Source organism: Leguminivora glycinivorella, chromosome 14, assembly GCF_023078275.1.
Source record: "Leguminivora glycinivorella isolate SPB_JAAS2020 chromosome 14, LegGlyc_1.1, whole genome shotgun sequence".
Taxonomy (NCBI): domain Eukaryota; kingdom Metazoa; phylum Arthropoda; class Insecta; order Lepidoptera; family Tortricidae; genus Leguminivora; species Leguminivora glycinivorella.
The window spans coordinates 7,546,193-7,570,730 of NC_062984.1; the positions used below are offsets into that span (position 1 = coordinate 7,546,193).

At 36.1% G+C, this 24,538-nt stretch overlaps 1 protein-coding gene across 1 annotated transcript in view; it reads right to left on the bottom strand.

The window, feature by feature from the left end:
• Positions 1-24,538, bottom strand: part of LOC125233195 (voltage-dependent T-type calcium channel subunit alpha-1G) — a 294,775-nt gene that overhangs the window by 77,739 nt on the left and 192,498 nt on the right. The window contains exons 4-6 of the mRNA XM_048139099.1: positions 6,453-6,564; positions 3,666-3,799; positions 2,051-2,148 (exon numbers count right to left, since the gene is read on the bottom strand). Coding sequence (XP_047995056.1) covers positions 2,051-2,148; positions 3,666-3,799; positions 6,453-6,564 — 344 coding nt within the window. The remainder of the gene's footprint in view (positions 1-2,050; positions 2,149-3,665; positions 3,800-6,452; positions 6,565-24,538) is intronic.

The following is a 24,538-nucleotide window of genomic DNA, read 5'->3' on the forward strand; positions in this document are numbered from 1 at the left end:
TTTAGAAAAAATGAAACGCAAAAATTAAATATGATTACGGAAATAATATGACAAGCAATTTCAATATAATATCAAACTGGACAGTATTTCGTTTATATTTTGGTCGATTGCTTTGTCTCATATTAACGTGTGTATATATGTAAACATACATATACCTAATAAACATATATCATCACGTAATCATCATAACATCTAGACAAAATACAACGAAAAATTCCGACGTCCAATCTAAATGTCATTATCAAATTCCATCCGTTCAAAATATTTCCTCCTAATGATGCCATAACGAAAAATTCGGAACCATTGAGATAATGTCAGGGACACTGAAAGCGGAGACGTACTTCTTTTGATGCCTTTTTTATTTTAGCACATTTTTTATAAGAAAACTTAGGTGTTCTTGAAATTCTTGACGAGGGAGGCTGAAATGTGAATACAGGAAGTTTTAATTGTAGTTAACTTAGTAGGTTTTTGTTAATTTGTATATGTATTGCAAAATAATAATTTAAAAATTCATAGACGTTGAACTTTCGTGAGATACATTTAAACATTTAAATATACTACAGGCAAGGACGCAGTCCACGCAGTCTAGCCGCCGCGATCGCTTATAAATGCCGGATGGGTCTTCATATGACGAAACATGTCGTCCAACGCGATATTTTGACGTGAGTACATCGTATATTTAAATACATATGGATATAATATCTGAAATAACCTGAGAGAATTATCAAAATTTCTCACATTAAGGCATACTTCTTAGTCAGTAGTACTTTTGATGCCGTCTGTAACTACATAATGCATACTATTTATCCACAGTTTCGACTCATTTTCACTGATTTATACAGCGTGTTACCAACATGCGGGCATTATTGTATTAAAAACCAATAATAATATGATCAATCAGCAATCGTTTGCATATTATTAGCAAATCATATTTAAATTACCTGCGCATTCAATGTACTTCTTAATTTGTCATTACTCACATTGCTAATACTTATGAGCTGTTATTGCCCTGACTTGACAAGCGTCTGTGCTGTAAATTGCTGGCAAAACACAGCGACTTTTTTGTTAGATAATCGATAAGTGTCAACAGTTTTTTTACCTATTAATAAATTAAGGTTAATAACCTTCTTAGACTACGCTCCAATAAAAAAAGCCCACTTGCTAGTAAAACACTATATAAGTAGTTCAATGAATTCATCAAAGAGGAAGCCCAATATAATTCAGCCTGTAAGTATAAGTTTCACACGTTCACGCTCAACTAGTGTGTAAACACCCTAAAACAAGCATCTATTAACACATTCACTACCACTACTACCAGAAAAAAAATGGCGCACTACTTCAGAAACCGGTTGTAATTTATAAGCGGGCGCTTGTATGGCGACAACCCGCCTAGCGGGTCTCCGGTACCTGAGCGAAGTTCGTGAGTGCCCACCAGGCGGGTTCTTGATTGCAAAAGTGTTAAGTGATCCTCATTGAGCTTAAGAAAGCTTTTATTAGTAATTGAAGTTTGCCGCGAAGCCTTTTGTTGCGAGAGGAACTTTTAAGTTTGTTGCTCAGTTTTATTCTTTAAAGTTTGGTATTGTTCTTCATTGCAATGAAGACCGAATTAAGGCTGGTTATGTGAAATAATAAAATTTAGTTTTTTGTTTAATACTAGTCGTTGCAATTTAAGACATTTTAATTGTTTAAGACATAACCTATAGTTTAACCTTAAGTTTTGTGAGCTACGGTAGATTTCAAGACAACCAACATCAAAAAAGCAAAAGTAGATCAACAAAAAATTTAAAGCAGTTTAACAGATTTCTTAATCTTCTTCTTGTGTATAATGGAAAACAGTCGGATAGTATACAAAACCATTAACTAAGCAGAAACAGAGACAACGAAAACGCTTTACGCTAGCCGAGACGGACGTCGCGATTTTTTCAATAAGTAAGATTCCTTTGGGATTATTTGATCGTTAGTTTTCTTCCCAAATTCAATTAAAACTGAATAATCTTAATTATAAGTTTATAAAATATTAAAGTTAGGTAGTTTATTATTAGTTTCTTACTTGGTATCCTATTGATCGCCCGTAACGGCCGCAGCACCCGAATTGTTCTTATTGCCGATAGATTGATGTTCTCGACATGTAACGCGTATTCTAAAACCCTGTAAAGAAAAACAAATTTATTTTTTTCATAACATAAATATTTTTTCATCACATTTGCTGTTTAAAGGTCTCATTGCATATACGTGTACTGAAGTATAATGTACCATTTTATTCCCAAGGGAATAATGGATGTAGTTTTAAAAATGAATACTATCCGTACAATACCTCAGGCAAAGGATGTTTCAATCAGCCAAGGATTTTTTTTGCACCACTAAAATTTTACTATTAAGCAATAAAAAAATATTAGAGGTACGGTATGAAAAATGTATTTTATTTATGTTTTACAATTATTTCAGTGTATTTTACATTTATTTTGTAAATTTCACGTAGATAAATCGTTATAATTTGCAATCTGGCAGGAAATTGTGACGGCCATCTCGATTTGCGCTTGATCGCGTTGCCATAGCAACGGGCAGTACAACACCGCCATTCATTGAAGGTTTTGCCTTATGAGTATCGTTTTTTCTCTGTGTTCCTCCCAAATGTGATAGAAAAATCATTAAAAGGTTTGATTAATAAATAAAATATTGTGTGTAACTCAGGAGGTAAGGATTTTGTAAACTCGTGTCTATAAGCCTTCTGAGCTCTCTCAGCCTGCGTGACCATGCTGTCGCGTAGAGTATTTTACAATAACAATTTTTTAACACTCGTCGACAAAATCACTCGAACAATTACCTCCTTGAAATTTACAATAATATACCTACTATTAAATAACTTTTAGATAACAGAAATATGTTATTCATGCCAAGACGATAGCTATTATTTGCATAAAATAAGTTTTTGTCCAATTGTTCATTTTGCTACAAGCTTTTAGCGGTGACGGTACCTAATATTATTCATCGAGCGAGACAAAACAAAATTAGGTTGTTGTTTTATCATTAGGTAAGAGCCATATTCTTCTGTCGGTTCCGTAAACATCCATCTTAAAAGTTTTACACTTCTGGAACGGCTATCGGAGTTCCAAGTCTAACGATCCAGTAGTTTTGGGTTCAAGACCCACAGATAGACAGATTTCTTTGTTCCAATTTTGATTTATCTCTAAGCTTAATAGCATCGCTTGGAGAAGTTTCTGCTTGATACAAAATTAAGCAAGAAAACGGTAACCACATACCTTAACATAGAAGTTAGAAAATGTTAGCCGGTAACCACTTACCCTTAACACTAACCCTTTTTAAGGCATTTTGTCAGTCTTTTTATACGTGCAGCCTGTGGGTCAAGTGTACGCAGAGATCTCTCAATGCCTTACACATTCAGTATAATAACGGTTTCAGGGTACTGTTGGGACTGTCTAGATTTTGTAGCGCATCGGGGATGTTTACCGAGGCTCGAGTGGATGGCTTTCAAGCCATAATTCGCAAAAGAGTGGCCTCCATGATGCGCCGTGTTAGGGACAGCCCCAGCAGCCTTCTGAACACTATGATTGACGATTTCCATAGTCCAATAGTTGTTAAGTAGAATGCCATGCACATGGACAATACAAGTGCTAGTGAATTTTATTGAATTGGTATTTACTTACCCTGCCATAACAATGAAAAAATCCAGGCGGTTCCAGGAGTCGGCGAGATATGTGCCGTGGCCGTACACCCCCATGGCGACCATTTTGATCGTCATCTCCAAAGTGAAGAATGCGAAGATAATGTCGTCGAAAACCTGTAAAATTTTAAAGTTGTAACAAAAATATGTAAACTTAATATTAGCTTTGGTTAGCGTGATTATATCGCGTATTATATATTACGCGGTATAATCCGTTTCCATATTTTTATTTCATGTGGTCGAGTGGATGAAGAAATGGATCAGTTGGGAGGGCTTTGCCCGGTATAATCCGTTTCCATATTTTTATTTCATGTGGTCGAGTGGATGAAGAAAGGGGAGGGCTTTGCCCAGCTGTGGGACACTAATGCGGGCTAAAAAAAGTGTAAACTTATATTTTTGTCAAGCCAAAGGAAGGCATTAAAAAAACCACACACATATTCGCGCTCAGTTAATCGGAGCGACTGGAAGAGTGTTCCAGAAAGACGACGCATGCTTGAGGCCTGCCGGAGGAGTGAGTGATTTTAAGTTTTATTTAAATACATATATATATGTAAAGTTTCTCTGACCTATTGTGCACGTTCGAAAAAAGTATTCTTTTTAAAACTTCTTTGTAAGGTACAGCGGGGCAAATCTCGACTGGGGGGCCAATGTAACTGGTCCATTTTTTTCATGTTTTACAATGTATGCATTATTAAATAGAGTGTCCACCGGTTATATAAGGTAGGCGTGTTCAGTGGATACATATAGAACTCAAACATAGTGTAATAATGGAAAAAATGGATCAGTTACAATTGCCCCCTAGTCGAGATTTACCCCGCTGTACCTTACTTATTGGTGCTTGACGTCAGCTCGACAAACCGGCGAACAATAGACACAAGGTGTTTGATTATTTTGTTTGGTGTTTGCCTGTGATCGGCTACGGTGTCGGTTTTTTGCGCAAATTAAAAAGTTTTTCAATAAACTGGCAAGTTCGCCAAGCCTTGGGTTGGGGATGCCGTGTTTGCATTCTTGTGTGTGATCTGTGGCATACGTTTTTGATATTATTAGCAAACACCAAACGTTTTTAGGGTTCCGTAGTCAACTAGGAACCCTTATAGTTTCGCCATGTCTGTCTGTCCGTCCGTCCGTCCGTCCGTCCGCGGATAATCTCAGTAACCGTTAGCACTAGAAAGCTGAAATTTGGTACCAATATGTATATGAATCAAGCCGACAAAGTGCAAAAATAAAAAATGGAAAAAAATGTTTTATTAGGGTACCCCCCCTACATGTAAAGTGGGAGCTGAATTTTTTTTTTCATTCCAACCCTAACGTGTGATATATTGTTGGATAAGTATTTAAAAATTAATAAGGGTTTGCTAAGATCATTTTTTGATAATATTTATATTTTCGGAAATACAATACAATACAATACAAATCCACTTTATTGCACAACCTCAGAAATGTACATAATCGCTCCTAAAGGAAAAAAATCACAAAAGTAGAACTTTATAAAGACTTTCTAGGAAAATTGTTTTGAACTTGATAGGTTCAGTAGTTTTTGAGAAAAATACGGAAAACTACGGAACCCTACACTGAGCGTGGCCCGACACGCTCTTGGCCGGTTTTTTGAAATGAAAGTCTACCCAGCGTCTAATTTTTCCTTTTTGTTCCTAGCCAGTCGTTTCGCCAGAAGTTCAAAAGACTTTCTTTTATTAGATTAACATTTTTTTCATTCTTAATAATAATTTGAGTTAATTGTTTCACGCCATTCATAATTAATTTGTTTTAAAATACGAATGTGCCAGACCGCAACTGTTATAATTCATTTTATTCGAGCACAACAAAGCCTAATGACTCAATTAATTAAATATTTTGCGTTTGTCCTGTGAATTATAAAGGCAAATAATTCATGGAAGCCAATTTAATATCTTTTGACTTTCATATGTTCGCGTCTGAATATGTTTTGTTGAAAACGTGAGCCATATTAAAATTTTACGAAAAAGTATACTTGCCATGAGACCACACGTACAAACACACGTCGAAATTTGTTAATGTAAATAATACTAAAATAATAATTTTAATAAAATAAAGAACTAAACGTACCTATGAATATGTTTTAACACAAACATTCCCGCTGGTTCTTTACCCGTAGGCGCTTTTATTTTTATTTTCGGGTAGTTACAGCATTTGTCGGTTAACTAACAAAGTACAAAACCTAGTGGAACAGGCAGCTAGGGATCTGTCTTTGGCGTTATTTGGTCGTGTGATGTTTTCATTTATCCTCAAGTGGCTTAAGGAATCTTTTGTTGATAGTTATTGTTTAGGTACATATCTTTAAATACTACCGTGAGTATTATATTCTTTGATACTAACCCCCTTATTCATAAACGTTCACTATTCAAGCCGATAAAGTTCGTTTGTCCCTTTCCGACGTATTTTTGTGATAGAAAGGGAAAAACGAACTTTATCGACTTGATAATTTTAGTGAACATTTATAAGGGACAACTCACACTACTCAGGTTCTTCGGGCATATCATGTGTTCTAACCAGCACACTCTCCAAAGGAACATTATGCTCGGCAAAGTCGAAGGCCGACCCTCCAGGGGTGGAATGGAATACCGATAAGCGCCACCGTGGTGGGCTCACACCGTGAAGAAATCTTATAGTTCCATGCATATGGCAGTACATATGGCCCTAGACTGCGTTAAGTGGAAGGAAATCTTTGTTGGCCACGATCCTCAGCCATGAGGGAGCGACTGAGAAGAGAGATGAATAAAGACAGACTGCTCACCTGTAATATCTTGCACCTGTTGGTGACGCACTGGTCGTCGACGCAGGGCTGGTACATGCCCAGCGTGACGCAGTTGAGCAGGATCACCAGCATGGATATCCTCTCGAACCATGTGGATCTCGGTTAAGGAAATACAGGAGTATGGCACAAAAAATATAGTGGGTTAAAAACATTCGATACTTTGACAGTTATTTTGATTTACCAATTCAACCAAGTAGGGTAAATTGACAATCCAATAGCCAGCGTCCAATAACTGACCCAGTGCCCTAAGTGCCATAAGGTCCAACGTTCTATATTTAGAACATAAATTCAGTTCGATTTAATTCAAATCATATTAAATTGGAACTAAGTTGCTTTGATACGTTTCATTTAAAAAAAATATATAAAAACAGTAATGTTGGTTTTATAAGTTAACATTTCCGTGTCAAACATTTTTTTTACAAACACATGACATTATCTCATAAAACATTTAAAAAAACTGTACCTATGTAGTGAAAAGCACACAATATCTGTCAAGCGCATTGCAGGCAGTGATTATGTGAATTATGAAAAGAAGAAAATAAATTAAATAAATAAATTTATGTTTAATAATAAGTGTATGTAAAATTTTATCCTTCTTTTCATCATTCATGGGAAAGGAAAATGAGTCTGCGTAAATTTATTTTTAATGACTTGTTTTGGATTTCGCAAACTAAATAAGTAAATAAAGGCGTGTCCCTTTTCAGAACTCAATAAATTTAATTAATTTCTACTGTAATGACTGTGACGAAAATTATAAAAAGGTCTGCGATAAATTGAAGCTTTAAATCAAATCTTGTCACAAAAAACGCCGGTTTGAATTGAATAAATGTGAATGAGAAAATAAGCCTTCTTTTATATTAAATTAAATGTTTTATTTATCAAGTTTGTGCTATATTATTTTTAACTTCTGATTAATCTGCAAACATCTGCAATCGATGCCACTAGGCTTAGAATAAATTTAAAAGTGGAAAATGTCTGCCTTGGGTGAGACTTGAACTCATGGCCTCTGGATGGGAAAAAAATGTATTCTATATTATTTTATTTTCATTTAAGCAATTTATGGTAAAAGATATTATTGTAATGGAAACTTACTTTATTATTTTTTTCTCACACCTTAGTTAGTATAGGTGTCCGCTTAAGGTAGATATTCAAAAGCATTTTTAAAGTAGGTACACATACATACAAACACGCCTGTATCTCATAAAGGGGTAGGCAGAGCATATGAAACTACTCAAGCCACTCTTGGCAATTAAGGGGTTGAATTGAAAGAAAATGAAACTGTGACATTACAGTGACAGGTTGCCAGCCTACGCCACAATTTAACCCATATCACACAATCGAGTAGACTTTGACGACACCCACGAAAAGAAAGGGGGTGGTGAAATTCTTAACCCGTCACCACACGGGACGGGATTTTTTAAAGTATTTTTGGTATTTGGTACAAAGTACTATATTACATATGTAAATTTTCACCGCTTTTACATGATAAATCATTGACTTTGTATATCCATACTAATATAGAGGTAAAAATCACTTTCCGTGTGTGGTATTGAAGTGATGTGATTTTTTAAGTGGGGATAGTTGAAGGGATGGAGAGTAACATAGGCCACTTTCGTCTCTTACTAACGCGAGCGAAGCCGCGGACAAAAGCTAGTTATGAATAATCTTATAACATACCCGAAGAAGATTTAATTAAGTAATGATAATAATGTGTGTGATATATAATTTACGATTTTAGAAACTACCTAGATCTATAGACTAGAGAAGAGATCTGTAGTTCGAACATAAAGAAAATATACATTGTACATCATGCTTACTACATATTCACTTACTAGAAATATATATACACAATAAACTAAACAGAATTTATGATCGAAAGTATCGTTTGATCCGATTTTTATTAAAAAATAAACGTACATTTTACATATGCAAGCACAAAGGATTAAATGGAATTTCGAAATCTCTTTACGAACACGAACCGTGTTTAAAATAGGATTTTATAATAAAATATTCGAAGTGGAGTAGTGAAGTTTCTACCTTTAATTACTCCCGCCTTAATTGTTAATAAATTTATTTCTATCTACTAGTAGTTTACTAATAAGTATTTCAATGTAGTTTCTCAGTAAACAAAAATATAAATGTTAAAATAAATATCGATGTCATAAATTGCATTAACATCAGTCTGAATAAAAAAGTAGAAATTAAAAAGTGGCCACGTTGTAGTGTTATCCATTTAACATCAACATCTATGAGAAAACAGAACGACACTACGATGTTGCCACACTTTTCAATTTTTAGTCAAGCTGTAGTCCAAATCCAAAATCCAAACCCAAATGCTTAAGTTGAAACAATTCAGTTATTATAGATGCTACATTATTATAAAAAAAAACTGGCCCTCTCTCTGTTTGCTACCCAAACACCTATTAAACTGTGTCAGTCTTTGAGTAAAAATTCAATCGCAAAGTTGCTTTTTCAGCCAGCTCCAAATAATAAGGTTACTTAAATGGCGTCTATTATACCTGGCATAATGACTCGCAATGGCCTGAGTCATTACGGCGGTCGGCCATGTTCATAATTGCGGGCCTTTACATCCAGAACGTCGTAAGTACCTTATAGGCCAATTCAAACATACAACGAGATCAGAAGGATATCCAAAAGATGTCATTCAATCATCAAGTGAGTCTCGCCTGCGCTAATACAGCTACAGCCAAGCACGTGTGTGATATTCAGGATATTTGAATGGTATTATTCAGTGAAAATACCGTGGTACGGACACGTTATAAGGAAACCATCCGACCACATGACCAGAAGAATTCTAGACGTCAAAACCCCGAGAACGAGGAACACCCCGAGCCACATAGATGTCTGTAGTAAATAAGAACCTCAAAGAAGCCCCAGTTAACAAAGAGACGACCCAGGACCGATCTACCTGGAGACGCATGATAAGAAGGACTGACTCCAAACAAAAATGGGAAGGGGCAAAGAAGAAGATAATTCAGTCAAATCGGGGATCCGGCAGGCCATGTCGGCGATGCCATGGACTTCTTTTTGAAAGACTGGCCCGATATTGCTCTAAACAGGGATGAGAGGGGAGGCCCTTGCCCAGCAGTGGGTCACATTGGGCTCTAAATAATAATAATCCTTCAGATGTCTTAACCTTATTGGTGTAAATTAGAATTGGCATACAGATCCCCAAAGTGACATATGACTTGTTGGCACTAAGCGATTCTGCATTCGACGTTCTTAAGGATTAATTTTCACGGAAGTTTGCAAATGAGTTTGCATTAGTGGTTCAAATTGCTTTTGCTTTGTTTCCTTTGAAAAATTATGTGCATTTCGAAAAGGTCAAATTTATTATTTTATATTCCTTCCATGTAATCTTTCCAAAATAAATTCCTTTGTTTAAGCTCCTTTGTTAAATAGATGTTATAAATGAAAACCGTACGATACTTATCCTTTTCATTTCATTTTGCTAGAAAAGTCCTTAATAAATAAATATTTTTCTGAGAAAAACATCCCTTGAAATTTCAGCGTGCTCATAAAAGTCATAAAGCATAAGGACCAGTCTCTAATGGAAAGCGTCATAATATTCTGTTATTAGTTATAAAGTTCTGTAGATAAATGATTCGCATGAAGTAAGTTAGAAGAAAGTTCGAGCTTAATATTCAAATGGGGGCTTACGTACGCCACATTAGCAACTTAATATGTCACCGTCAAAGTTGTTATAACAATTGTGGTCTTTACATATTAATCATTGACAGACGTAGATAAGACTGTCATAAAATACATAATAAAATTTAGTAAGCACAAATTATATTTGGTGACTTGATTTTACTAGCGTTTACTGCGACATTTTGATTAGGTAACAGCTTCATAATGCTAAGCGACTTCGTTAAGAGGATACGGTAGCGAAAATGCTAAAATGGAAAGGAGCCCCCCTTTCAACTTGGGAATTTTAGTTAAATATACAAGTGTTATTAACTACATTTATCGAAAAAAAAATTGTCCATTAAGAACAACTCAGTCAAAAGATATTTCAAAAAAATCTTAAAAATCGAGGTTCCGCTCTCGATTTTTGATTGGCTCTGGAATCTTTAAAAAGCAGATTATCAAAAAAATCAAAACGGTCCGACACAGATAAAAATAAAAACAATCTGTGTTGAAAAAATCATTGCCCTATCTTCAAAAACCAGGGAGGAAATAAATAGTCGAGAGCGTTTGTATGGAGAATTGACCCCTACCGTATCGTCTTAACGTTTGGAGATTCAAATATAAAGCAACATCTTAATTGCAACCTTTCTTACCTACGCCTTTTCTGTCCATGACCTAATTCCTTTTGTATTTTTTAAAAGTCGTCTAGTTTAGCCAAACAAACGAATGCTAACCAAATTTATCTCATCATTATTCTTCTCCTGGTAAACAGGTAAGGTAGATGAAAATACTATAAATCATTCCATAACCTTTCATACTTTAGCCATTGTAAAAGTAACAGGCAAATGGAAGACAAAGAATTCGCAAGTCACGTACAGGTAGCCATCAGATTAATCTAAGCGGCCGAAGTTATCAAAATATCTGAACAGCGCTTTGCAATAGAGGCATGTTTATATATTTGTGAGCGTCTTGGAGGCTCCTATAAATCTGATGGCATCATTTAGTGAAAGATTGTGCATTCCAAAATGGGCGCTTAGTCGTGTGAGGCAAAATTTATTTCCTAGAAAAGAGATTTTCTCTCGCTCGTATTTCAAATGTGTTTGTTCGAGTACAGTGATAAGTGCCTTTGTTCTTATTTAAATTACTCAGGTAAATAGGTACTTATGCGTTTCATTTTGAGGGAGCATTGAGACTTTTGTCAGAATATTTAAATTTTACGTTGCTTCTTTTGCTGAGGTATGTGTTGACAATGAAATGAAAAATGTTGATATTAGGTGAGATATATCTTGAAGCAGACATGTTAACGGATCTGACATGTATTATTGTAATGAAACTCCACTTAAAATTTCTATAAAAAAAAATATCTTTATTTCAGACCAAGGTCCATACAGTGAGCAAATACATTTTTAAAAAACTTATTCTAATTATAATTCTAATTAAAGTGCCTTGGTAACAGCCACATACACTCAGTTATATGTGCTATAAAGCGTAGGTATTTCTTTAAAATTAAAATGAATTCCATTAAGTTATCGCTTCCCACTGCGCCTAAGTGTAATTAATGTCTCTAGCTGAAAAGAGCGGGCCATTCACCTAAACAGTTCAGGGGCACAATTACATAAAATAGAGCGTAAGGGTTAGCGAGGGTGGAAGCTTAACCAAATTAGGCGTGGCAACCCTAACTTAGCTGGTTAATTCCCGACTTAGTTGTAGGTATCCATTTGTAGACACCTTTTCTTTTGGATTTTCCCTGAGGATTTTTATTAAAATACTTACATAATGGTTAGTAGATTGTGGAAAAGCAGGTGAAAAATATTTTCTCCGCGATCTTCGTTTATATCTTACACTACTCTATTGCCAGTTTGAATGAAATTTGCAAGGTAATAGCGAAGAAAATACGATGGCTTTCAAAGTAGGTCACAGCGGAGAATCAAATCCCATGAAAATCAGCCAGGATATTGTTTTATTTCACATTACCGGCTTTGCGGGGATCGTGTAGCACCTGCCTATCTGTTCACAAGTTAATTTTTCCGCCTGTGGTAATGTGACTAATATATTTTGGAGCGCAACCCTACAAACTTTATGTTTAGTCTGGGTCAGACATACGTAGCGACGGTTTCTGGATATGTGGTGAGAAAGTGTTGGCAATAACACCTGTTGTTGTGAGAAGAATAAATATACCGTGACATTTCGCTAATGTTGCTGGATAAAGTTCTTTGCAATTTATGGGATTAAACTCCTGCTACGAATCACCAATCTCAAGAGCTTATGAGACTAAAGAGATTTATAAGAAAATGTCACCGTTCTGTCATGTTGATCGCTTGATCAGTAAATTTTATTGTTTTATTTGTGAGTCACAGCTTTGATTTACTTTTTAAATAAGTGTTGTTTCCAAGAAAACAGTCCGATTTCATCACTAGCCATCAGGACGTTTTAACCCATTAACGGCTGATTTTTTTTCATGTCGCCGATTTTGATAATTTTTAAATATATTACTATATTTCTTTCCAGGATCAGAGACCGAAAGTTAAAATTTAAATCGGACCAATAGTTTTGGAGAAAAATACTGATGCCGTATGGCACCTCTAGCCTTGTACCGTGTCAACAATTACAAGTTGTTATTTTTTAAATATTTATTTAACTTGTAAGTTTTACGTACATTAAGGATAAAGGCCTAAATCGTACTGGCAACTACGTTATCTGGATTGTTTTTTACACTATTATAAGACCCATCTAGGAGGTACACCCTCAGTGCACGGTACCAGAAAATGACTGATTGTTTAGGTAGATTCCAGACATAGCCAACTGCTTTATATTGATCTCACTAATTTTGTTGTAAACCGTTTGTGAAACAGTCTGAATTATTATCTGTATATTATTAGTAACCACTAAGTGACCAAAATCTTCATCACAATGTAGCATTGACACCCTAATTGTTCTATAATGGCTAAAAACGAGGTATAAGAAGCTCCGGTGTAAGGTTATACTATATGAAGCTTTTAATTAAATTGATACCGGTATTGAGATTTCTTAGCTGTAAAAAGCATCATCCTACCACGCCATCATCCTATCTTAATCTCAACCAGTGTTGTTAGAAATTAATTTATAACCAAGTGGGTTGAACCTTGATATACTGTATGGGCAAGAGGACCAACATAGATGTTATAACTCAAAACCTTACTTTTCTTGAAGCAATTTCACTAGATATGTTGAAATAGGACAATAATAGTCTAAAACTGTAATCAAAACGCTAAAACATAAGAGGAATTAAAACATAGTACACGTAATATTATATCATTTGAAAAGACAACATACTCGGCTACTGATGCCGTACGGCATCGGCAAATTTTGCCGTGCTATATACGGAAAGTGAAATTAAAATTTAATAGTTTTTGAGTACCATCGGATCAATAATATATACCAAAATAGAATAAAATGCATTCAATTTATACTTTACTAGAAATAAAACCATTTTTGACCATTTTCCTCAGACCGAACATGAAGAATTTGCCCATTTTTAGATACTATATTTTTGGGTACTCGAAATTAGTAGATTTAATCCAAATTGCTACAATATATGTGGTTATAGTGATAACTGGTACCCTTAGGTATCTAATTCATCAAAAATCTGTTTAGTTTTTCAATAATTGTAACCTTAGACAGCGAAATACTAAGCACAGGAAAAGCGATGCCGTATGGCACCGCTAGCCGTTAATGGGTTAACAGATTATCCGTATAAAGTACAATCAAGTTGTCTTTATGATGAGTGATACACGCGAAAACAATTCTGAAGATCGCATTCTTGCCAAATCAACTTTGATAGTTCACAACTATGGTAGCAAACGTGTTATAGATTCAATTTTGAAAACTGGAGTCCGACACAAAAAGCGTAGGGGCGGTTCTCAGGGATGACGTTCGGTGCCTGATTTCGGTGGTGATTTTTATTTACTACTTTATTGATATGTCAGTCAATTTACTAAAATCTAGCCTAAATATAAAAAATATTGGTGGTGGAGGCCTCCATCAAAACCTTATAGTTTGTAAGAAATCTGACATTTTAAAATCACCGAAATTATGTATGGGCACTGTAATCAATTTGCCCCACCGAATTCAATTTTTTACACATTATTCCACATTTCAACTTAATATATAAATTATTATTCAATTTATTGATATTTTTCATTTTAATTCGATGACAGGTCATGTAAAAAGGCTCATAATCGCGCAATTTTACAAAATTTAACATGGTAATATGCTAGTCATTATCGAGTAGAGAATTTTGTACCCATAGAGTGGCTTAATTTGCTTAGAAACATAGTTCTATGTTTTTATATCCTACTATTTAAGTATGAAATATTAGAAAATAATGAACATTTAATCAGTTTGCAACGTGGCAATTGAAGTCGGTGGTCACTTTTTTTGATATCGGTGGTCAAAAAATCCACCGAAACCACGGAAATCAACTCCACTGATATCAAATTTTATAGCTTTTTTGGAGATAACTGCAATAGCATGAATGATACAGAGGAGATGTTATAATGACGTAATAACATACTTTCAAGGATTTGTTAGTACCTTACATAACGACAAATGGACCTAAACTGTGGGAGTAAATTGATCCACCGAATCTTAAAAAACCTGGGACCAAACCCAGCGAACGACTGAGAAACCTTCAAAAAGTCCCCTTTATAAAACGGTACTGCATCTCCTCTACACTGAACGGTTAAAACATAGCTAAAACTAACTATATTTGTGCTACTACGTCCTTGATCTACTAATTTGTAAGATTAATGCCATGTTTAAAAAATTACACCGAAATCAGTCACTAGCCCGGGACACATGGTAAATTTGTCTTTACTCGATGAGTTTAGCTAACATATTATTTTTATACAGAAAATATGATGGGTTAACTAATACCTTATACGTGAATATCTATAACAACTGCGATCAACAACTCCATTTTGAGTTATGATTTTTGTTTTGCAAATTCTGAGTGCGGGACACGCCCACCGACGGTCATTTTTCGCATTTAATATTTTATTACTCATATCATACAAATAATAAATAAATAATGTTAAGGTGTACCAAATAGAACAGAGGCTAAAGATTATGCCTAATTTAATTCAGATTTTTGAAACAGTCCGTTCTGACGTTTTTTGCCTCGGACACGTAAAAACGCGCCTCCTGAGAAATGCCCGCAGATTAAGGTACATTTTCGGATATTACGATGGCCAAATCCTCCTTTTAGACATATAATGTTACATTGGAGGAATACTTCATAAAGGCAAACCCTGTATACCAGGAAAGATCGACGTGAATGTGGTCACAGAACAAGCCGCAATAAGGCTAGCGCCTAATTATTCAGTGCACACCCGTCCAAACTACACCGCTAGCCTAGGGCACCTAAACAACGTCACAATCGCTTACGCTTCGTAAGCGTATCGTAGCTAAAAATCAAAATCAAAATAATTTATTCAAATAGGCCAAAGGGGCATTTTTACAAGTCACATGTACATATTTAGAAAATATTTAAAATTGAGTTGAAATTACAATTGATACTATTATATACTAATTCTAAGTTCTAACTAAAGTTAACTCTATACAATTAATTAGAGATGTAGAAGGTCTCTAAATGTCGAATTACAACCAAGAACTACACTAAATATAAAAAGTACAAATACAAAAGAAAAAGTCTAAAATTACTTTAGAGGTGCAAATGACTCTAAATGTCACAACTAAAGATAAAATGTATATCTGCTTAATCTAATTCTCCTTAGAGATGTATATGGTCTCCATGAGTCAAAATCAGGCTCTCTCTATCGCTCTTCTGTAGCGCGACAAAGCCAGACTGCGTTTCCATCGCCACGTAGCGAAATTGACTGTCACTTCGTCTAGGCTGGCTAACTTCGTTATGGACTGTGGTACGACGTGGAGCGAAAAAACAGACCTAAATGCTGAAATACCTTTGTGAGCACTTTTGGTCACTTACATTACTCTGTTACATGGAATTACCCCTTTGTAAGCTGTTTTGGGGAACCTGTAAAAGGTTTTTGGTATGACATTAAATGTTGTGTTGTGGTGTTGGTAGTAATTTTAGGAAGGTATTTGTTATTTAAAAATCAGTTGCCTATTACAGTGAAACCTGGATAAGTGAGACTTCAAGGGGCGAAAAAATTTGTGTCACTTAAGGAGGTATTCCACTTATAAAGGGTCTCTGTTAGACAGATAAAATAAAATGTCTGTCTCATTTACAGAGGGTATCACTAACAGAGGTTAGAATAGAGGGCATATCAGTTATAGAGGTGATAGATAAGGTGTTTTTGAACATAATATAGTAATTATTATGTATGTAGTTGATCTCTCTAAAAAGGTATGAAAAAACCTTGTATTTAAATACAATATCGAAAACTCGGACGTCATTGCGTGTTCAACTTTTATATTATAATTATAATGAGATATTTTTTATGTAAATTGTATTGAGATTTTAGTTTTAAGTTCGATAGTTTTACTTACATAAATAAGAAAACCCTTCAACTCACCTAAACACAAATAACCGACATGGATGGATTAAAAATTACTGAAAACATGGAAATTAATTTTGAATAAAGTCTAAGTTACAGAGGTCGTGGATTGACTGTGTCTCAAATACAGAGGTAAATTCCTATAACATTCTAAGCAAACAATTCAGTCAATGTAATTTTTCAAATATAGTCTCGAGGTAAAATACACTCTGTCTCACTAATAGAGGTAAATGTGACTATGCAGTCGAAAAAGCTTATCTCAGTTATAGAGGTCTGTTTTGTCTCACTAATAGAGGTAAAGCAGTGTTAAAGTGTCGGGACCGCGCCTTTTGTCCCAACTAAAGAGGTTTCTCACTTATCCAGGTCCCACTTAACCAGGTTTCACTGTATGTAGGTAATTTGGTGGTTTTTAATTTGTTGACTGTGTGCAAAGATGGTTTGGTGGAAGAAGAGGCGACATAAACCCACAACACTTATTGATAATACGTTTTTTAAATATTATTAACATATGCTACATAATTAGGCAGCTTTACAACTGTCAAATAAGCAATATTGTCGTAGTCAATAGGGCGGCGTCACACTCATATACGGGGCGAATAATGTCGATAAATTGTAAGTTATCTACAAGTTTATTTCACATCGTGAAATAAAAAGGACAGTCGTGACTTTTGAGGTCATAATGAACAACTTTTACTATGGGACCAAAACTGAAATCGCGAAATAAATTTTGGCTGTTCCACAGAAATGAGCGCCACCTTGACAGTCGAAATGTATGAAACAACCATTTTTTTGTGCGATTTCAGCATTGGTCCCATAATAAATCTTGTTCAATATGACCTCAAAAGTCACTATGCCAAGTTTGAACGGTCCTTTTTATTTTACCGTGTATTAGACTGAAACCCTTATTAAAGAAGAGCCATCCGTGGAAAATTATCGCCGATACATTTCTCCTTCAATTTCCGATAAAGTAACGAACGCCGTTAAATTTTTAAACCTGCTGATAACCTCCGATAAAAATAACAGTTGGCCATTAAAAATGATACAGCCGCAAATTTTGCCCCTCACCCAAAACGCCTCCTTAACCGTATGTAAATTAGTTCCATATTGGATCGGTAATGAAGAAGTAATTTGGCGAACCGAAGCCGTTTAGTCAGCTCGGCTCCAGTCGGCCATAAAACACTCGTTAAACGCACGGCGTGGCCACACATGGCCGAGAGGGTCGCTGGCCAACTGACTTGTTTCTGAGGATTCGTTAATGAAATTTAATGTGTGGTTTCCTCTGTAGGTGATTAAGAAACGGTAGCTAATGGCTAGGGTAAGTAGCCAAATGCACAAATGTTTACAATAATATTGTTATTGTAGCTATCTCTATCGCTCTTCCGTATTGGCGTGACAGAGCCAGACTGCGTTGCGACCAGAGTCTGGCTCTGTCTTGACGTTAGCGACGATTATCATTTCGGTTTAGGCGGGCTGAAATAGTTTTATAAGAAATAAAGCTTAAGTAAGTATGCCATGCGTGTAGGAATTTCACAAACTTTTATTTTGATGTTCAGACATAGGTTTCACTGGTCGTGGCCATGATGAGTGTGATGTGATGACCCAGAAAAATGTTATTAATAGAGATATTTGTGTGTAAATTCTCGGTGAAGAGAGAATGGAAATACGCGGTAATTTAGCACCAAACGATCACTGTTTTAACCAATGATTGAGTCGTAATAAAATAAAGTTTAATAAATAAACCCGTTAAAAATATGATTAAAGAGATATTCTGCTAATATCAAGACCATTATGAACACCATAATTTCAATATTAGGCATATTGAATCCCCAATGTATTAATTGTTATAGGTAAATTCTGGTAATTACAAACAACGTGTGTATAACAATTACCAGCTCAGAAGCTGAGCGGAGATTATAGGATTATTGTTATAGGCATTAGTAATCTCATGTTGACGCGTGTTCGAGCAGGTTAACCTGCGTTAATTCTAATTGATTGTGGCGTTCTGAAGCACAAAAGTATAATGTTGCTGAGAATTAGTGAAGATAATGCTACCAACAATGTTTCAATCAAGTAGTACCATTGATAAAGTTTTTGTGTTGTTTTGTTCTAGATTATCTGTTTTTTTTTAATCATATCATAATACAATCTATTTTTTTTTAAGTTTTAGGTACAAACGGGCATTTTAATATTGTATTACGCTCAGTACAATAGGCAAAATTTATGTGACAGACAATATTTCTGTACATATATATGAAGTTGTTTCGAATAGATTTACATTTGACCGGGATATAGACGGTGATTGCCGTTTTGATTTTTGTCGAGATCCCGATATTTCGACGCAGTTGCATTGCATGCATCATGATCACGGAAAACTGACAGGTGGATGGATGTCAAAGTTGCGTATACAGCGCAAAAATCAAAAGGTAATCACGGACTATATCCCGGTCAATATAAGTCAAATGAAAATAACCGTGAATCATTCAAAACTCTTATTGTTTCGAATAATTTTATTTACTAAAATATAAAATTATACATTTCGACGATTTACATAATAGTCATGTGTTTGTTTACCCTACTCAGCAAAAACACACAGATCGGAGTAATCTATCAAGCAATTAAGAGCCCGCCGCTATTGTCTATCCCCATTTCACGAATCCTTAAAACTTGGGATTTGCCCTATTTGTCAAACAATTTATTCTCTTATTTGTCGTGGGTATAAATATAAACGATAAGGAAATGGCCATGGATTTCGTGGAAATAGGAAAAGTTTAGTTATTACATCGTGACCCTACAAGTATGAATTCTCTTTGAGTTTTGGCTATTGTTAAAATCAGGTTTTTTTGAATTGAAATAGATATCATACAATTCATACACGAAAGAAAAAACGACAAGGCCCACTGGTGGCCGAGCCGGGAATCGAACCCGGGTCTTCAGATTACGCGACTAACGTCATTACCACTAGACCACCCGCCCGCCGCCCGCCGCGGTAAAAAATATTCAATAAAATAATTTGATTTGTTCCCTAGTCAGGTTTTTTTGAGTCAACATTTTTAGAATCAAGTCTATAATTATATCAAGTCGATTCCAAGCTGGGCTGGAAGATGATAGGCAGTGGTAAGCAGTCATCAGAGGTGCTACAGCTACATACGAGTACATGTACATGCTCGTTGCCGACCTTTAAAACCTTTTCTTTTCTTTTGCGACCTTTTTAGGGTTCCGTAGTCAACTAGGAACCCTTATAGTTTCGCCATGTCTGTCTATCCGTCCGTCCGTCCGTCCGCGGATAATCTCAGTCTCAGTAACCGTTAGCACTAGAAAGCTGAAATTTGGTACCAATATGTATATTAATCACGCCAACAAAGTGCAAAAATAAAAAATGGAAAAAAATGTTTTATTAGGGTGAGGGGGTACCCTAATGTAAAGTGGGGACTGGTATTTTTCTTCATTCCAACCCCAACGTGTGATACATTGTTGGATAGGTATTTAAAAATGAATAAGGGTTTACTAAGATCGTTTTTAGGGTTCCGTACCTCAAAGAGGAAAAACGGAACCCTTATAGGATCACTCGTGTGTCTGTCTGTCCCTCTGTTACAGCCGATTTCTCCGAAACTACTGGACCGATTTACTTGAAATTTGGTACACATATGTAAACCTGTGGCCCAAAGACGGACATGTAATTTAATTAAATGAAATTTAATCATAGGGGTCACTTTTGGGGGGTAAACTTGAAAATTAAAAATCAAAGTTATTAAAACTATATTGTGTTATATATCAAATGAAAGAGCATTTTATGAGCATTTGAAATATATATTTTTTTTAAATTTTTTTTTGGTACTTTAGAAGTAATTTAAGAAAATAGACAAATAATGACCATTCCCCCCCCCTTATCTCCGAAACTACTTAGCGTAAAATTTTCAAAAAAATACACGAGATAGCCCTCTACCTGTAGATTACAGGAAAACCTATTAGAAATCTACAGTCAAGCGTAAGTCGGACTTACGAGAAAAAAACTCAAATTAAGATTTTCACTCACTGACGCTGCAAGCAGTACTAAACGTCTTAAAATTTTGTAAGCGTGATGGACAGGTAGAAAGAAATTCATTTCTGTCTTTTTCTTTTTAGAAATTGTTCAATTTTTTTTTTCATTTGCCAAAATGACTTAAGTTTCTACTAAAAAGGAGGCGCTTAAGACCGTTTGTAAGTGGACTGAGCAAAATTTTGTTCAAATCGGTCCAAAAAAAGGTCTCTGTTGACGAAAACATAGAATTTGTGCCAACGACAGCCCAAATCTGAAGTCCATTTTGCTCTATCTCTTATCGTTTCCGAGATATATACGTAAAGTCTAGAAAGTGCGAAAAGTTAACTTTGCCATCACAGTCGTTCAGGCGCTCATGAGTTCTTTGTATGGAAAAGTCGAAAACCGACTCGCACTTGACCAATATTCATAGAATGTGTTGTGGTTTTTTACGCGGGTCCGCGACTGACGACGTTCGAATGTTTTGTTCGGAAATGTTTGAGGGTGGTTTCTTTGAAACGTCGCCGGCGGCGGGTGGTTCGACGGGCGAAGGTCACACGCCGCACGCGACGGTCTGTATTCGTTTTGTACAATAGCAACGGACGGCGGGTGGCGTCTTGATATGGAAAATGACTGACTTCACTAAAGATAATGATGAACTCATTGAGGTAATACTAGAGAGGACACTGCGAGCAAAACGTTTGCGCTACAAACATAAGTCCATTGGACTTATGTTTCTGCCTGCACACAAATAAAATGTAAAAATGCCTTCCTGCGCAACAAGATGCTGTTTAAGCCATACGAGAAAATCGAATAAAACTGACGTGTCACATTTCATCGGTTAGTATACACGCTATGTTAATCGATCTTTATTTAAGTAATTATTTCAATGAAGGGACGCGCTCCTCAAACGCGAAGCTATCGCTGCCATTTTGTTGAACGAAATCATAGATTAATCGCATCATAATCGCACAGACTTGACATGTAGGTAATGAAGTATAGTAATTGTGATTATATTCTGTTTGTAATATATAAAAGAGAAATGTTAAATTTATTTCACGTTATACTTATGAATACTACACAGTTCTAACACGAGTTGTAATCGATATTTTCATACAATAATAACCTATGATTTTCTTCAAGGGCAATTAAAGTAGGTATATGAAAAAATCAATAATGTATTTTTGTTTCACTTAGTAGAACTTAAACATAGCACAATGTATGATAGTGCTAAAATTAAACTACTTACCTCCTTATTCATAAACGTTCACTAAAGTTATCAAGCCGATAAAGTTCGTTTGTCCCTTTCTATCACACCAATACGCCGAAAAGGGACAAACGAACTTTATCGGCTTGATAACTTTAGTGTGCGTTTATGAATATAAAACGTAAGTTTTACGCGATTAAGTCCCGTTTTAATTTAATAATATGAATAAGGAGGTTAGTATTTTACAAAAAGTATAAAAAAAGGTCTACACTAAGTGTCGCGTCTAGGTGGTCATTGGTCAAGTCTAACTCTATGACACGGTACCTCCCCACGCATGCGCCGCGCGCTGCCGGCCGGAGCACAGACTTTGTTTGGGGTGTAATTTCTAGTATGTTAGTACATAGTAATTCAATGGATGAATTGTACTTCTGTGAACTGTTTTCGATATACTTAATCGAATATATGATGTAATTTTTTCTTTACTACAATGCAAGTGTTTGAGTACCAAGTTAAAAATTTCACTTTCTTTTGCCGGTTTCATACAAAAATATCGTTTGACTGTCTCTTTTTTTGGGTAATATCAATATTTATATGGACGGATTAAGTCGCGTATAATCTTCTTCCTCTAAGAATTACAATGTAAGTATTTTTGCATTCATTTTGATCAGAGCACAACACAACAGTTCAAAAATCAGTCTACCAGAGCTTCTGAGTTCCGTCGCCGACGACGGGTGACCAAGGGTCAGAAAACCCACGCACCCGCGACCGACAGCGTGTGGCACAGCGGTACATGCGGCTCACATCCAAACGCCGCCGGGTGCGTGTGACGGGCCAGAGAAACCAGGGTGGCTAGCCGAATGGCACAATCGCTCACGAAACGCTCACGAAACGAAGCGCTAGTAGATATCTATCTCTATCGCGCTTGCGTATTGGCGCGACAGAGCCAGCGGCGTATCGCTTTCGTTTGGCGTCGGAGAAATGCCATTCGGCTACGGGGCCTGGGCCTTAGGGCTAGGTGATTATCGCCGCGCCGCAGAGGACGCGCTGAGGGGGGGGCGGTGCCTACAGCAGTTGTAGTTGTATGTATACCTAGCTCACGCACACAGACGCGTCCGCTGGCGCTGCCAGGGGCGGCTCACTCCGCTATCCTATCGCCGCGCTACAAGTATATCCTGGCGGCCGCGAGCTGTGGCCGCGAGTTCGCGGCCTACTCAGGGGTGGCGCACATTCTCACGGAATGCACGTTCGCACTTTCTATTGTTACTTTACGTCGCGAGGTTTTTTAAGCGATGTCCGCGGGTGGAATGGCTAATAATACTTAATTAAATAGACATGTTGAATAAAATAAATACCAAAAGATATTCTTATACAGATCTACTACTAATTAAGTCCCACGGAAAAGTTCAATAAGGCTTGTGATGTTGGAACCTTGAACAAAAATATATAAATACAGCGTATATACCTAGAAAGTACTCAAGACTTGAATATAATAATATAACATTTAATGTGAGTATTAATTCGTTTGGATCCATTGGTAACCCTATCACCGGACGCCGCGCACGTGCGGCTCGTTTCTTTGTAAGAATGTTGTAGGTATTTAAAAAGGCGGCATTTCGGAAACATCAAAGCAGTGGGCCTTCTTTACTTGTGCTATTACATATTCTGTGGCGCCGCGCCGGTGTCCACGTGCGCTCTCTGCAGTGTGCGCTGCCGCTGCCACGAAACGTTTACCTACTCCGTGCTTTGAGTAATTATGTTAACTAGAGAGGGCACCTCAACTTGATTTTGTGCAACAACACTTAGAGCCGATCGGCACAAACGCGCTTAGTCTGTGCCGAACGGCTGTGGTAGATTGACGTATCGCAATGAAAAATATTTCGTCTAAATAATGCCGTCATGCGTAGTGAGGTACTGTACAAACTGCTCAGGAAAATCTAACAAAAGCCAAGGAGTGACTTTTCATACGTAGGTTTACTGCATTTTTGTTTAAACACGCTTACTTTTAAAAAAAATGTATCAATATAAACTCATACCGAAGCGCCATGCTGCGGCGGCCATGTTTCGTTGAAACCAAAGAGTAAAAAATGCAACAAAAGCAGACGTGACAATATCGCAAGTTAGTTCAAGTTTCCTATCATACATTAAATTATATATATTTATCGACGCAAAAAAGGTTCTTTAATTATTATTGTCAGAATTACACAGTTTCCCAACATGTCGGTCTATAACAGATTCTCAATACGCGTGTCGAATTTCATGTGAGTATGTAAATGTAAGTGCAGTACCTAACCTGCCTGAATGAATTTGGATAGGTAGACGGTCAAACAAATTATGAGAGTATAAAAACGCGCGAAATTCAAATTTTTTATGGGACGATAAACCCGCGCCCATACATACATGGATGTAGATAAAGTTATGTATGCGACTGTACATAATTCCTCCCAACTGAGGGGGGACTGAAATCTTCTCGAGGCTGAGGCGTAGGGTTAGAGCCGGCGTAGCTTTATTTGACGTTCATATGCGCATTGTAATATTTGTAATATGTCTACTTGAAAAATAAATATTTCATTTTCATTTTTCATTTCATTTTCATTTAATTAGGCATTAAAACACTCATGTTATCTTATTAACACAACAAAAACAACACTCATGTTTTAATGCCTACCATTATGCA